A 12,411-nucleotide genomic window follows, 5' to 3' on the forward strand; every position below is an offset into this window, starting at 1 on the left:
ATCTTCCCTGTCTACCCCGAACAGTGCGACTCGTCGGCTGCTAAGGCTGCCGTCAGCATTTTCGCCGCGGTCGTTTTTGCCGGAGGCACGCATGGCATTTCCGGCAACGCGATGCCCGCGAGGCAGAGCGACGCGCAAAACGGCGTCCGAAAGTTTCGCCGAAGCGTCGCGACGGGAGGAGAGCGAAACACAGTGGAGAGAGGATCTCAGGGGCGAGCAAGAGAGACGTCTCTCTCATTCTCATTTCTCCTCAGCCTTTCTCTCCAGTATTTCTTCCCATTACTTTTTCCTTCTCCGTCCGCTCGGTCGCCGCTGTTTCAGCAACCGGAATCCTTTCTCGGAAAGGTCTGGACCCGAGAGGATCTGGCCAGGCGAAATTCCCTCGGGGCCCAGCGGCGACCTGGGACCCCTCGACTTCTCAGCCCTTTCCTAGGTAGCCAGACAGCGGACGGCGGTGCCCGGGTTCCCATCTTCACTCCATGAAGAAGGATGCCGGCGCCCTATCGGGTTGCCACCAAAATAGACGCGAGTACGTGCGGCCATTTAGTTCGCTCGGGTCGCTCCATTAGGAAGCCGCCCTCGTAGGACTGGAATTCCGTGCTAGCAGTTTCCGTGATGCTAAACGCGTTTCGTCTTTTCCCTCGATCCTCGTTTACGAATTAACGTCGCGTACGCCGTCGCCCTGCGACGTAACGTTAACACGCGCGTCGTTACGGGGACGCATTGCCTGATAGGGCAGTTGCGCTTTTGACAGTAGAAAGGCAGTGTAGAAGCAGACAGACGGTGGTTGCGCAATTCGCTTGTTGCGCTTCGTGAGCGGAACCCTCGTATTTTTTCAGCTGCCTCGAAGGAAAAGACAAAAAATATAAGAAATCGCCGACCGAAAGACAAGTGTAACCCGATTTTCCAAGCGGGGAAGGAAGTTACATTGTGCGTCGCCTGTCCCACTTGGCAGAGTCTCTAGCCGGATTCTCACGAAGTTCGACGTTTCCAGAGATCCTCAGGTGTTTTGGAAATTCTCTAAAGGGGACAACGCTCGAGCCCCCCGTCCTCCTCCCTCTCTCGTCTTCGTTTCTCTCTCTCTCTCTCTCTCTCTCTCTCTCTCTCTCTCTCTCTCTCTCTCTCTGCCTCTATTTCTTTCAAGCTCCTCCTCAGACACGGTCGCCTAGAAAAATCGTCGATACTAATTTTCGCGACAATTGCGACATCATCTGCCGCTTTATTTTTAACTTTGGCGACTTTACTTCCTTCGCGTGCTCGCGCCACTTGGCGAAACGTCAAAACGCCGCTGCGAAAATTCACTTTTCCAAGATCTTTTTTTACGGCGACACTTGTCCGAGCCTACCCACGCTTCTGCCGACAGAGTCGCGCACGCGTCTCTACGGCCCTCTCTTTACAATCGTCCTTTCTTCGCACATACTCAACGTCGCACTGTACCCAACATCCGCACTCGCCTATCTGCCGGGTCTCGTTATCGTGAGATTCTCGGTAAGGTTAAGCCGCTGTCGCGACTCTCTGCTCCCATGACGCCACGAAGATCCTTTGCGTAAATTTGCCCGCAACGGGAGGCCGTTCGACTGAGATCAGCAGTCGAAGAATTGATGCGATCTGATCTCGTGACGTTCCGCGTGGAAAAATGATCCGCGGAATCGTTCGCCGAGGAGACATTGTCATTGTGACTCCTTTAACCTCCAGACATTATGTACATTGTCATCAACCTGAGCGGCATACGCGAATATTCTGCGCATATTTCTTTGTGCAAATAGTCGTCCCGATACTATATCGACCCGTGCAAAATGCGTCTAATCTAACCTCCAAGAAGTTCTAAGTCAGCAGGTCTTATCTCCACTACACTGGAGATTCGTCGAAGCCTCTCGAGTGACTCTGCCAATGGGCTGCTTGCATTTTTCGAGCAATTTCATTGATTGCGGTTATCCGCGACGGTTCGGTCCCACCGAATGGCAAAGGGGCCCCCCCCCCACCCGAGCAGCTGTCAAAGTCCTCGGTAACTCCCGGAACGTGAGACCCCGAAAAACTCTGGCACTGGTGGTATCTAAAAAGGCGCGGGAAAAGCCGTCTACACGTGCGTCCCGCAGGCCTTGGCACCATTCGCAGCGCGTGCCTGGGTTGTTCGGCTGTTTGCGAATATCTCGCGTTGGACTAGTCGCCGAGTTAAGTAGTTGCCGACAATTAACCAAATCAAGGGACACGGCTTATTACATAAACGAGCCGTTCATCCGTATTCTAGGATCTTTTGCAGATCTACCTGCTTCCCTACTATAGATACCTACTACCACCTACCTTTTAGGATTTACCTGTCAGTACGTTACCTCGCATCCCATTAGTACCGTAGGTACATTGTTACCCCCGAACGACTATGGGCTATAGTACTATACCGTATGGAGGGTTCGGTCTGACGGAAGGTCAATTTAATAGACGCTTGCTTATCGGGATCCTGAATATTTAATTTTTCTTTGATTCCTTTGACCAAGCGGATCCTGGTATAATTTCTTACTGCACATAGCGACGCATGACTTCGAGAATTCTCAAAGACCTACCAATGCTCAGAGTGCTTCTTGGTCACTTATGACTCTCGCAATTGAAATTGTGAATATGATTCGAATGTGAGACGAAATCGAAAAACCAAAGGCGCCTGCGCTACTTGCTCGCCCGACGAGAGGACCTGAACTGATCCGAACTGATCCGAACTGATCCGAACTGATCCGAACTGATCCGAACGAATCTGAACGGACCTGTCGATCCTACAGGCGCGATCGCCTATACCGGGTCAGGTAAACGCGAAAGAAAGTTGAGCGGGTTCCTTGTACCGTTGCCCATCGTCTGGCCCTCGCGCGATATTCCAATCGTCTCGGAAGAGTCTGTTCTCGGACGCGAGTTTATTTCTCGCACAGCCACGCTAATTCTGCTCCCCGTCGATCCCATTTGTCGATGCTCCACAGTCTCTTAGGCTGCCTTTTTCTCGAGTGTGGGTGGAGCGCCGCCTAATGATAGTTCACCGTTGAAAATTAGTATCTGCATGGAACGATACGCTTCTACCTGTTGCGCGCACCTTCAGCATTTTTCTTGGCGATGTAATTGGCGATACCATGAATTCACTCTAATCGCGCTGCCATCGTATTTGTGGCTGTCGGTGTTGCGGGTAGTGAAAGAAAAAAATTAAAAAGTCGATACAAACGAGATCGAAGGTATTATCAAGGCCCTCCCGGCTGCGGTGTAATCTTGCTATTGGTTTTTCAATGAAACGCCGACTATCGGCTGGTATGTCTATTTCAAAGAGAAAAAATTAGATTGATATCAAGGATTTGGTATCTTTCGTTCGACATTGCTGCAATAGCTTAATGTAGAGTAACCTCGCAATTAATCCACGTGTTTACTATTCTAATGGTCGACATTGTACATTTTCAATGTTAATTTGACTTTTTCTTTTCTTACAGAAAATCCTAGACGACAGGCTCAACGCCAGAGTCGACTCTATGCTGGAGGCCGGATTGGTCAAGGAACTTTTGGATTTTCATGAGCGCTACAATCAGGATCGGCTTAAGAATAATGCGTAAGCCATTCTAGGGAAATGCTGTAAGACGCGATAAGACGCTTTAATGCCTTATGCTGTGATATAAGCATTATTGCCAATTTTCTCACACATGCATTTCGCGTCTCTCACGTGCACGTTCGGACACACTTGTGTCCGCGGCGCGCGCGCGCGCCACGTTTTCCTGGTTCGACACGTGAGAGTCGCCGCCGCTTGCATCGTGAATGGACCTTCCTGTGCCCGGAAATCAGGCAGTGCCCAATGCTGCACGGAACTCCGTGACCGGATACGGACGTGAAGGGACTGGGAGCCGGAGGACCAGAAATGCGCTGTAGCTGCCTCATTCGGCTTTAAATAAATAATGGAGCCTCGCGGTATTTTTCTGGCTTCCATTGAGAGCACGTTTCCCAGGGTCTGAGGATCATTGAAAATGGGACCAAGGACCCTCTTATTCAGTGACTTTTTGCTTTGTGAGAAAAAAAGCTCTGGTTCAATTTGAAAAAAAAAAAAAAAATCGAAAACCTCCCTCATTTATTGTCCTTTCAAAGGAACGCCCCGGACCTGGATGTTCGAACGGGTCCAAGATTTCGTTATACCTCAAGAACGGAATCCCGGAAAATCAGTATTATTCGTGCACTCGAACACAATTGCCAAGAGAAATCGCGAGGGACGGAAGTTCCGGAAATTTAGCATTATGCGAAAGAGGCAGGAAAATATATATTTTTTTTTCAAAGTTATATGCAGTCTCTGCTTTACTCGAAATCGGAGGTTTCGCCTTGAGAATCGGGACGATTCACACCGAGTCATCGAATTCCGTAAGAATCGGGTGACCGGCGTCTCGTGTACCGTCTGTTTTTTTTCACGAACTCAAGTTCTGCAAATTCTATCTTCCGAGTCCGTTTGCGACGCACGAGACTGCAGAAAGAGATTAAATTGTCGCGAAAATGTCCGATCGATCCTCAAGGACTCAAGGACTCACGGAGATATCGGCTTTCCGACAAAAGCGAAACGCAGCCAATGGGAAGAATCGCGAAGCTAGAAGCCAACGAAAAGTTTTGGCTCTGATTACACATTACATTAACGTTTTACGCAACTGCTATTGCGCCGCCTGCAACTGCGTTATTGTTTGTTGCGTAGCTATAATATTACGTATTCATTATACCTAATGTCAACACGGCAATTTCTAACCATATTCGAAGTTTGTACTGTGTCTGTTAATGCGCTTGAAACCATATATGTATTTGCATGCATTTCTTCACTCCTCACTCGTCTCTTTATTTATTAACGTCAATCGTATCAAAGTCCCAGCGTGCATTGTTACATCTAATACCGCTTACCTGTCGCGCTTCCATGTATTTCCCTGTCCTATAATTTTTATCAGTCTGCTCTTTCTACCTTTCCTTATCATTCCCTCCTATTTCGTCGTATCGTCTATCCATAGATCATTCCTATCGATATGTAATGTCACTTCGAAGAAGAAATGCCACGATCTGCTGCCAATAGAAAATAACTGTCTGTTAATAATAACCAGACGCGTCCCTGGAAAGTCATTACCATGAAAAGCAAAAAAGAATCGACCGAATTAGAGTAACTCGACGAATCATCTGTAAAGTGTTATCGAAAAAATGCTATGTGGACAGTACTAGCAATATAATGTGTGCACAGTACTACTGTCAACGGTGTGTATGTACAGGTGGATTCGTTGTAACAGAAAAGTTTCGGTAGCCCGCGAAGACACGTGACAAGTCTATAATATTCTGTTTGCCTACGAAAATAAGTTATCGAATCGTACTATACGCTATTTCGTAAGTCAACCAGTATTCTACACTTTTTTTTTCCTCCCGAATCCTTCCCCGTCATCTGTGCATCGAAATGATTTCGATGAAAAATCAAAATCATATCGCTCGTTCGGTAATCGGTAAACAACGATCACCGCACTGTTCATTGATAACGCGATAAGCTCGTGGCGCCGTTCGATAAATTTTCTTAGATAAGTGCAAAGGATCGAGTGTTATCGTATTTTTTAATGTTGGTAGTAAACCTTAAAACAATGTAGACTTTCCATTTCGTTACATAGTGTCTAAGCTAGGAAGCTTCGTTAAGGATGATATAAAAGATGTCCAGTGCTTTGAATGCTACTTGGCTATAGTTTATCGGATAGGGTTATCGCAATTCTGTTAAGGTTAATCGCTATAAAATATTATGTTTCTCGTTCCAATTTGACCCACTGCGTTGCTCTTCTTTTGTATAATAACATTTGACCCGACAAGAGTCACATTGTTGCGCATCTCTGTAAACGCTGCAATTGAAGTTCTCGATGAGTCTCATTCTCTCGAGTGCGTTCTTATAGGAGTAAATAACGCTTCGCAATTATCCGTATGAACTCCAGCCGATTATAATATCGTCTTTCGTACTATGTAAATTCAATGAAGATTCGTTGTACTTTCCATAAGCTTTTTTTAAACTTGCCGGATGTGACGTCAGCCCTGCCTTTGCATCGGCGTTCCCGGTAAACGGCACCAGTGTTCTGTAACGTCAAGAGTGAAACCGGCGATGGACGTGCGCTGCCTTTTTTTTTACTTATTGAAATAAATTTATCGTTTTCCTGTCAGTAGACAATAGTCTTACGAGAGTGATATGTTTATAAAATTGGCTCGTTTCACGGTATTCTTAAAAAGCAGTTCAATAATCCACGCACACCCACCGTCATTAATTCGTCACTCGTGTGAAAGATTTAATGTCAAGTTAACGGAATAAATAGCAAGTATCTTCCACTGGGTGGGCGACCTACATTAATTTGCCTTCACTTTGCATACCCAATGCCGATTAGATGGAAGTATGTTGGAGATCTTTAGAATTTTTTCTAGACCGGGATACAAGATTATTTTGTTTATTCGTCTTATCAAATTATTACGAATTACGCATATTGTGAGTTATTGTTAACATTAATAATTGTGATGGCTGTGGCGATGATAATGTAGCGATAGCATTTCGTGCTCCTGGAGATTAGGCGGTCTTTTCGGTGACGTCTTGTTAGAGTAGCATATGGGTGAACAAGTAGTAAGATAATTTGGAATGGTTAGATCATTTTTGGATTTTTTTTTTTTTTTTTTTTTTTTTTTTTTTTTTTTTTTTTTTTTTTTTTTTTTTTTTTTTTTTTTTTTTTTCGTCAATTTGACGTCATTTTTATTTCGGCGTCACGGCTTGGTCCAGTCTAAGGCCGATAGCCATTTTCGCTTGGCACATTGGCTCCTACGTAACGGAATCATTTAATCGTGGCACTGAGAACCCCTTGTGATAGATGATTATTGAAACTATACGTTTCACGTTGGAATTAATATCGCATTGCCGAGAGGCGCTTAGCAACAGTTGAAAAAATATTTGAATAAATATCCGTCGGTTTACATGCTAACGATATTAGTGTTAAAAGGGGGCCCAGACCTTTTCCTATTCATGCGTCCATCCGTCCAGCTGCCCATCTGTCCGTCGCGACTCTCACGTAACCCTTCGATTTTCCGTATGTCCTTCAAGGTCAAGGTCCCTGTATTTTTTATTTTTTTTTTATTTCATTTTTAAAAAATATTTAATTATTCTATCTCCGAGGGACATCGGAATCCCACTATGCTCGTGCGCCACTTATCCCGACCTAGGAAGAAGCTACTCTTGAAAATCCCCTTTCTGTATATATATAGATATCTCTTTGAGCAGAATAATTGTTAAAATTGATAAGAGCGAGAGAGACAATATACGAATCTTTGTTTCTTTTATTTCTTCACTGTGAAATTTTTAAGTAAATGTTTCGCCTCTTTCCCTGCATGTTGTAATCGGGCTTAATATGTATATGTAATTTGTATAGACACTCGATGTTTTGTACGCGCGACTGAAATGAGTAATGTCGTACGTTTGTCACTCACCTTTCTTCACCTTTCCATTAAAATCTATCTCTCTTCTTTTTTTCCATCTTCCGTTTCCCTCCATGCGGCTCTTGCCACGTAAGCACGACCGCCTGACCTCGGATCGCTTGCTATCATCATGCGCCACGTGATAAGCTGGCCAGGCGTGTAAAATGCAATTCCTTGTATTCTGGTCTACTGGAAATATAGGCTGAGGCAACTACGATTATGGTTCCTAAGAGAACCGATATCTCGCGCGCCGCGCTTAGTTGCATTTGACATTAGTCAAATAAGTTGAATGATAATTATATGGACCGATTGATCGTAAACAACAATGTATCAAATGGAATAATATTTTCAGATTGCCAGACTATACTAAAGGAATTTTCCAGAGTATTGGATTTAAAGAGTTTCACGAGTACCTGATACTTCCCAAGGAACAGAGGGAATCCGAGACGGTAAATTTAATTATTTTGTTGAATAGCTGATGCTTCATTCAATAGCAAGTAAATATGCTTTAAAGCTCTACCATCGTTTCTCTTCTTTCAGGGGAAGAAATTATTGCAGCAGGGCATCGACGATCTGAAGCTAGTCACAAGACGCTATGCGAGAAAGCAGCAACGATGGGTTTTGAATCGATTCGTTCGACGTGCAGACAGGCAGGTATGAACTCTCTTTTTTTTTTCACGGACATTCCTATTTCAATTTTTCTTTACTGTCATTTCCATTTATTCTCTTATAGCGCATGCAGTTTCCATTCATTCGTTTTCTACCTTCTTCACCTTCGTCTACTTACTCCTCTTATTCTCTGAATAGTCTTCAGGGCTGACTGGCCGATTCTGCTTATGCGAGAATAAAGGACCGAATTTTACTTCTCCTCAGGTACCTCCGGTATACTCTTTGGACTGCACGAACGTCGAACTCTGGGACAATAGCGTCCTGGGGCCAGCTGTCGCGATAGTATCTGCGAAACTTAACGGCGAGACGCCGACTCAAAAACCCCTCAACGAAAAGGTGAAGGACGAGAAGAAGACGGACAGCAGCAACGAGGAGAGTCACTTCTGTGAGGTAAAAAACTTGAAAATTGTAGAGAATTCATTTTGCGGTTAATGAAATATTGAACTCTCTAATCACACTGTTTTCGTTTTTAATGTACCTGCACAGACTTGTAAAAGGATCTTAATCGGGGAACTGCAGTGGAACGCTCATCTTCAGGGCGCTAAGCATAAAAGAGTACTTCAAAAAAAGAAAAAAATACAGCAAGGAACTAAACGAAACGAGGTGCCAGATACTCCCAAGGAATAATGGGCTGAAAGCATCAGCAGTAAGTGAATTTAAATTTACAATTTGAATGCCTCAACGCATTGTATTATTAATAAATTGTGTGTTTAACGTAATTGGCTCTTCTGTCAATTAGTGTTTCGTTATCAACCCATGGTAATTTCATGTCTTTAGTTTTCATAAATATCAAACGTCCATACCAAACTGCAAAGCAGTTCGTACCGACGGTCGATATCATATCGGCAGATGGAGTGTGAATTTTTTATATCCATAAATAGTCGAATGCTTCAATTTTTTGGTCTTCGTCCCAGTTCTTTCATCTTTTTAAGTAATCCATTCTTTTTTCATTTTGCAGATACTATAGTCACAGCCAAAGCTGCGCAACGGGGTAACGTTTGACAGGAAAATATATCTTCGGGGATCGCGTCGTCGATCAACTTTACTTTTATACCTTGTATATTCATTTTAAGAAGCAATAAATGTTGAGGTATCTGTTGAACGAGGAGTCTTTACTTTTATATAATATAAATAAAAGACTGTAATATCTTCGAGACGCTATATCTCAGGAACTGCTGGTTATTGGAACTTTTTAAAAATATTTTGGCGATGGGTCTTAATCCGTTACTACGGATATTTCCTACGACCGTTCATGTCCCCAGTAAGTCTTATTACCTTTACTCATGCCGTAAGTCACATTAATTAAACATGAAATATACTTTGAACAATCTCGGCTCTGCAGAATTATCACTGATTACGAAGGTACTAACATTTCATTCACAATCCTTAATTTATATTTATTGATTCGAATGCCATGCGTAAGTTAGATATCTACTTTTACTATTCTTTATCGCAAAAGTGTTTAACGTTTTGAATTACCAGTGGGATAAGGAGCTTAAAGTACTTGTACGGCTGACTTGACTGGTTTTAGAATGTCAATTAACACTCGAGCCTACGTCTCGAGACTTTTTGAGTTTAGGTACACCTATCTGCATTCTACCATTAGTCGGAAGACGGAAACCGTAGTAATATATGTACTTTAACATCACTACACAGGAGATAGTAACGAGTCTAGGAGCTTGCTTACGTTACCATTGACGAACACACCCAGATGAAGATACCTTGAAGGATACCGGTTTCTCCAAGATTCAATTAAATGTCCGACTCAACGAAGAATCCTGAGTTCTTGATTTTTTTTTAATGACAATAATCAGAACGAGTTGGAATAAATTTCTTTTAGTATTTGTGAAATTTCTAAAAGATAGTTTTCTTTTACTAACATTCGTGAAAGTCTATCTCGAGAAAGAATATGTTGAATTCTTTGAAGAAGAAGTGATATCTTTAGAAGCTATTACGATACTCTTATTCTTTAGATATAATTAAACATTTAAGTAAGTGAAGCCCAGGAAAACTGGTTTTATAGATTCGTGATTTATTGACAACTGTGCACGGTGTATCGTAGATTACAGAAGTTGCGTGCGTTCATAAGGCTATAAAGAATTTTAATCATGACTAGGGGCACCTGGACTGAAATTCCGTTGCCGTAACCTGAGAATACAAGCGATGAATTACTAGTATAGCTGTAATAAAAATATTTATTTAAGATCGTTCGCGGTACTATCGAGGTACTTCGATTGGTTCCAGATTATCAAGAAATTGAGAGTCCATTTATGCAATGTTCCGCACTCCTATACGAAGGACGCAAGACACGGAAGATGGACCCATAGTTAAATTCACTGCACCAGACCATGACCGTAGCGTACCCTAAAGGTACTGATAGTCCCTGTTGGGAGGTCCAGAGGCTGGACCAGACCCACTGAGCAAGCTCAGCCGATGAGGCAAAGGACAATTCCCGTCTACCACGCTTCACGTGCAGTTCCTCTAACAGGATCACTGCTACGTACTAGGTGTCCCAAAATGCACCTGTACTCTAAATGAAGTCAACCAAAGAACACGTGAGCAGATAAGACTTTTCTCAGTGCCAGCCCATAGCCTCAAAACCTTCGGACAAACATCGCCGGAGCACCGTCCGGTACCCTAACCCATCAGTATTCCCCCTTTTTTGGGTGTGGTCCACTCGGTACAAATTTCTTTAAATTTTTCACCTAGTACTTCCGGTGTTCCGCGCCCTAGTTTTTAGTGCCGTTTGTCGGATTTAGTGGTTGGATGCGTGAAAAATCCGCTCTAATTTTTGAGATAACCTCAGTGAGCTCCTGGGTTATCTTGTCTATTATAGAATTCTGATTATGAATTAATGAATGAAAAGAGGAAACTCATTCAAGAGCATAATCAGCTGTATGCGTCATATCCGCTTTTGATTCATCTCATTCTCCGTCCGCCGGCGCGCAGCATCACTCTTGAAACAGCAAGAGCATGATAAAGTGCACATTCATTTTAAATCTATGATCAATCACTGAATGCGTCATGCAATATTTATTGTTTTCCCCATCCCGGAGAAATCTGCTCTCGATATATCTCACACATCTCGATCACGCTCAGTGTTTCTTATTCGCGTAAAAGATTTTACTCGAACTCGTTCAGTGTTAACGAGTAATCAGAGCCCTGTTTCCGATTACACTTTTACGAGTATACAGATAGTCAGTGCGACGACATTTTTATCGTATAACGTCTGTGCACATTTTTCGATAATTGTTTGTTAAACTCATAAAAAAAAATGTATGAAGTTTTTTTTTTACAAATTTCATGTATTTCTTGATTTTGAAATCACAGAATGAAGTTCCAATGAACGACCGCAAGATGGAGACGCATTGCCCGGCGCCCGGCGTCGTGACGGCGCCAGTCGAGAACACGACGCCGCCGTCACCACGTGCGCTACCAAATTTAAATATACCGGCGAGGAAATCACACGTTAAAGTCGCGCTCTTGTGAACGGGACCTTTATAGGGTGCCACGTATTTTTTTTTTACCTGAAAGCACATAAAATCGACAGTGTCTAAACTTCTCAATGGCAACGGAAGATTTTATTGTCTAATTCGATAAATGGAAATACACGGTTATTGTTAGATACCGAAGAGGCATAGACAAATTTCGCAGTGAATTTGCACGATACCACTGAGACATGATTGACACTGAAAAATCATTCGCATCAGTTTTGATCGATTCGAGCATCATTCTTTAACATTGCATACTGATTGGCAAAATTTTGGAATTGAAGGATTTACAATCACAAAGTGAGTGTCGAATTGAAAGTGAGATAACTAGTCGCGAAAAGTTTCCCGAAATAGAGGACCGATAAATACCGTTGCGACGATGGGAAAGCAATAAAACGTAAGATTAAGAAGAAGAGGATGCTGCAGGGGAACGCAAATCTCTCAAAATAACCAAGACATTCCTGGACCATAACATTCTTCAATTACTATCATCATCTCGAAATAAAATAATTAAGAAAGTTTATACACAACGTATTCCTTCGCGACACGAAATCCCAGCATCCGCACACAGGATAATCGGAATGTGCCAACTCGAAGAATAGATCATCCCAGTCGTCAATCTCTTTACACTTTCATCATCGAATCATTTAATGGAGTGATCCAAGATGCGTCTTAAGTAAGTAGCACTGAGTTTCTCAAAACAAGGAAGAAAGAGATAAGCGGAGGAAAAAAGTTGTCTCCAACCTGTGTGGAATCAAATTAAAGATCTACCGGGTGACCGGTTAAGAATTCCAATGAA

The 12,411-nt window shown here is 43.0% G+C and overlaps 2 protein-coding genes across 11 annotated transcripts in view; both read left to right on the top strand.

Moving 5' to 3' along the window:
* The window catches only part of LOC107264703 (tRNA dimethylallyltransferase), a 28,155-nt gene extending 18,932 nt beyond the window's left edge, over nucleotides 1–9,223 (top strand). Inside the window, exons 5-10 of one of the 2 annotated variants that reach the window (XM_015733241.2) lie at nucleotides 3,456–3,571; nucleotides 7,805–7,901; nucleotides 7,993–8,106; nucleotides 8,326–8,511; nucleotides 8,608–8,767; nucleotides 9,080–9,223. In XM_015733241.2, the coding sequence (XP_015588727.1) occupies nucleotides 3,456–3,571; nucleotides 7,805–7,901; nucleotides 7,993–8,106; nucleotides 8,326–8,511; nucleotides 8,608–8,748 (654 nt within the window). In that variant the 3' untranslated portion in view covers nucleotides 8,749–8,767; nucleotides 9,080–9,223. Of the gene's footprint in view, nucleotides 1–3,455; nucleotides 3,572–7,804; nucleotides 7,902–7,992; nucleotides 8,107–8,185; nucleotides 8,512–8,607; nucleotides 8,768–9,079 lie in introns of those variants that run through there. The other variant, XM_025081840.1, reaches the window with a different exon arrangement.
* Nucleotides 9,224–11,512: 2,289 nt separating this feature from the next.
* The window catches only part of LOC107264658 (collagen alpha-1(XVIII) chain), a 51,006-nt gene continuing 50,107 nt past the window's right edge, over nucleotides 11,513–12,411 (top strand). For all 9 annotated transcript variants that reach the window (XM_015733146.2, XM_015733148.2, XM_015733153.2 and 6 more), the window contains exon 1: nucleotides 11,513–12,288. In XM_015733146.2, the coding sequence (XP_015588632.1) occupies nucleotides 12,278–12,288 (11 nt within the window). In that variant the 5' untranslated portion in view covers nucleotides 11,513–12,277. The remainder of the gene's footprint in view (nucleotides 12,289–12,411) is intronic.

The sequence above is a fragment of the Cephus cinctus genome, unplaced genomic scaffold, assembly GCF_000341935.2.
Source record: "Cephus cinctus unplaced genomic scaffold, Ccin1 Ccin1_scaffold0189, whole genome shotgun sequence".
Classification (NCBI taxonomy): domain Eukaryota; kingdom Metazoa; phylum Arthropoda; class Insecta; order Hymenoptera; family Cephidae; genus Cephus; species Cephus cinctus.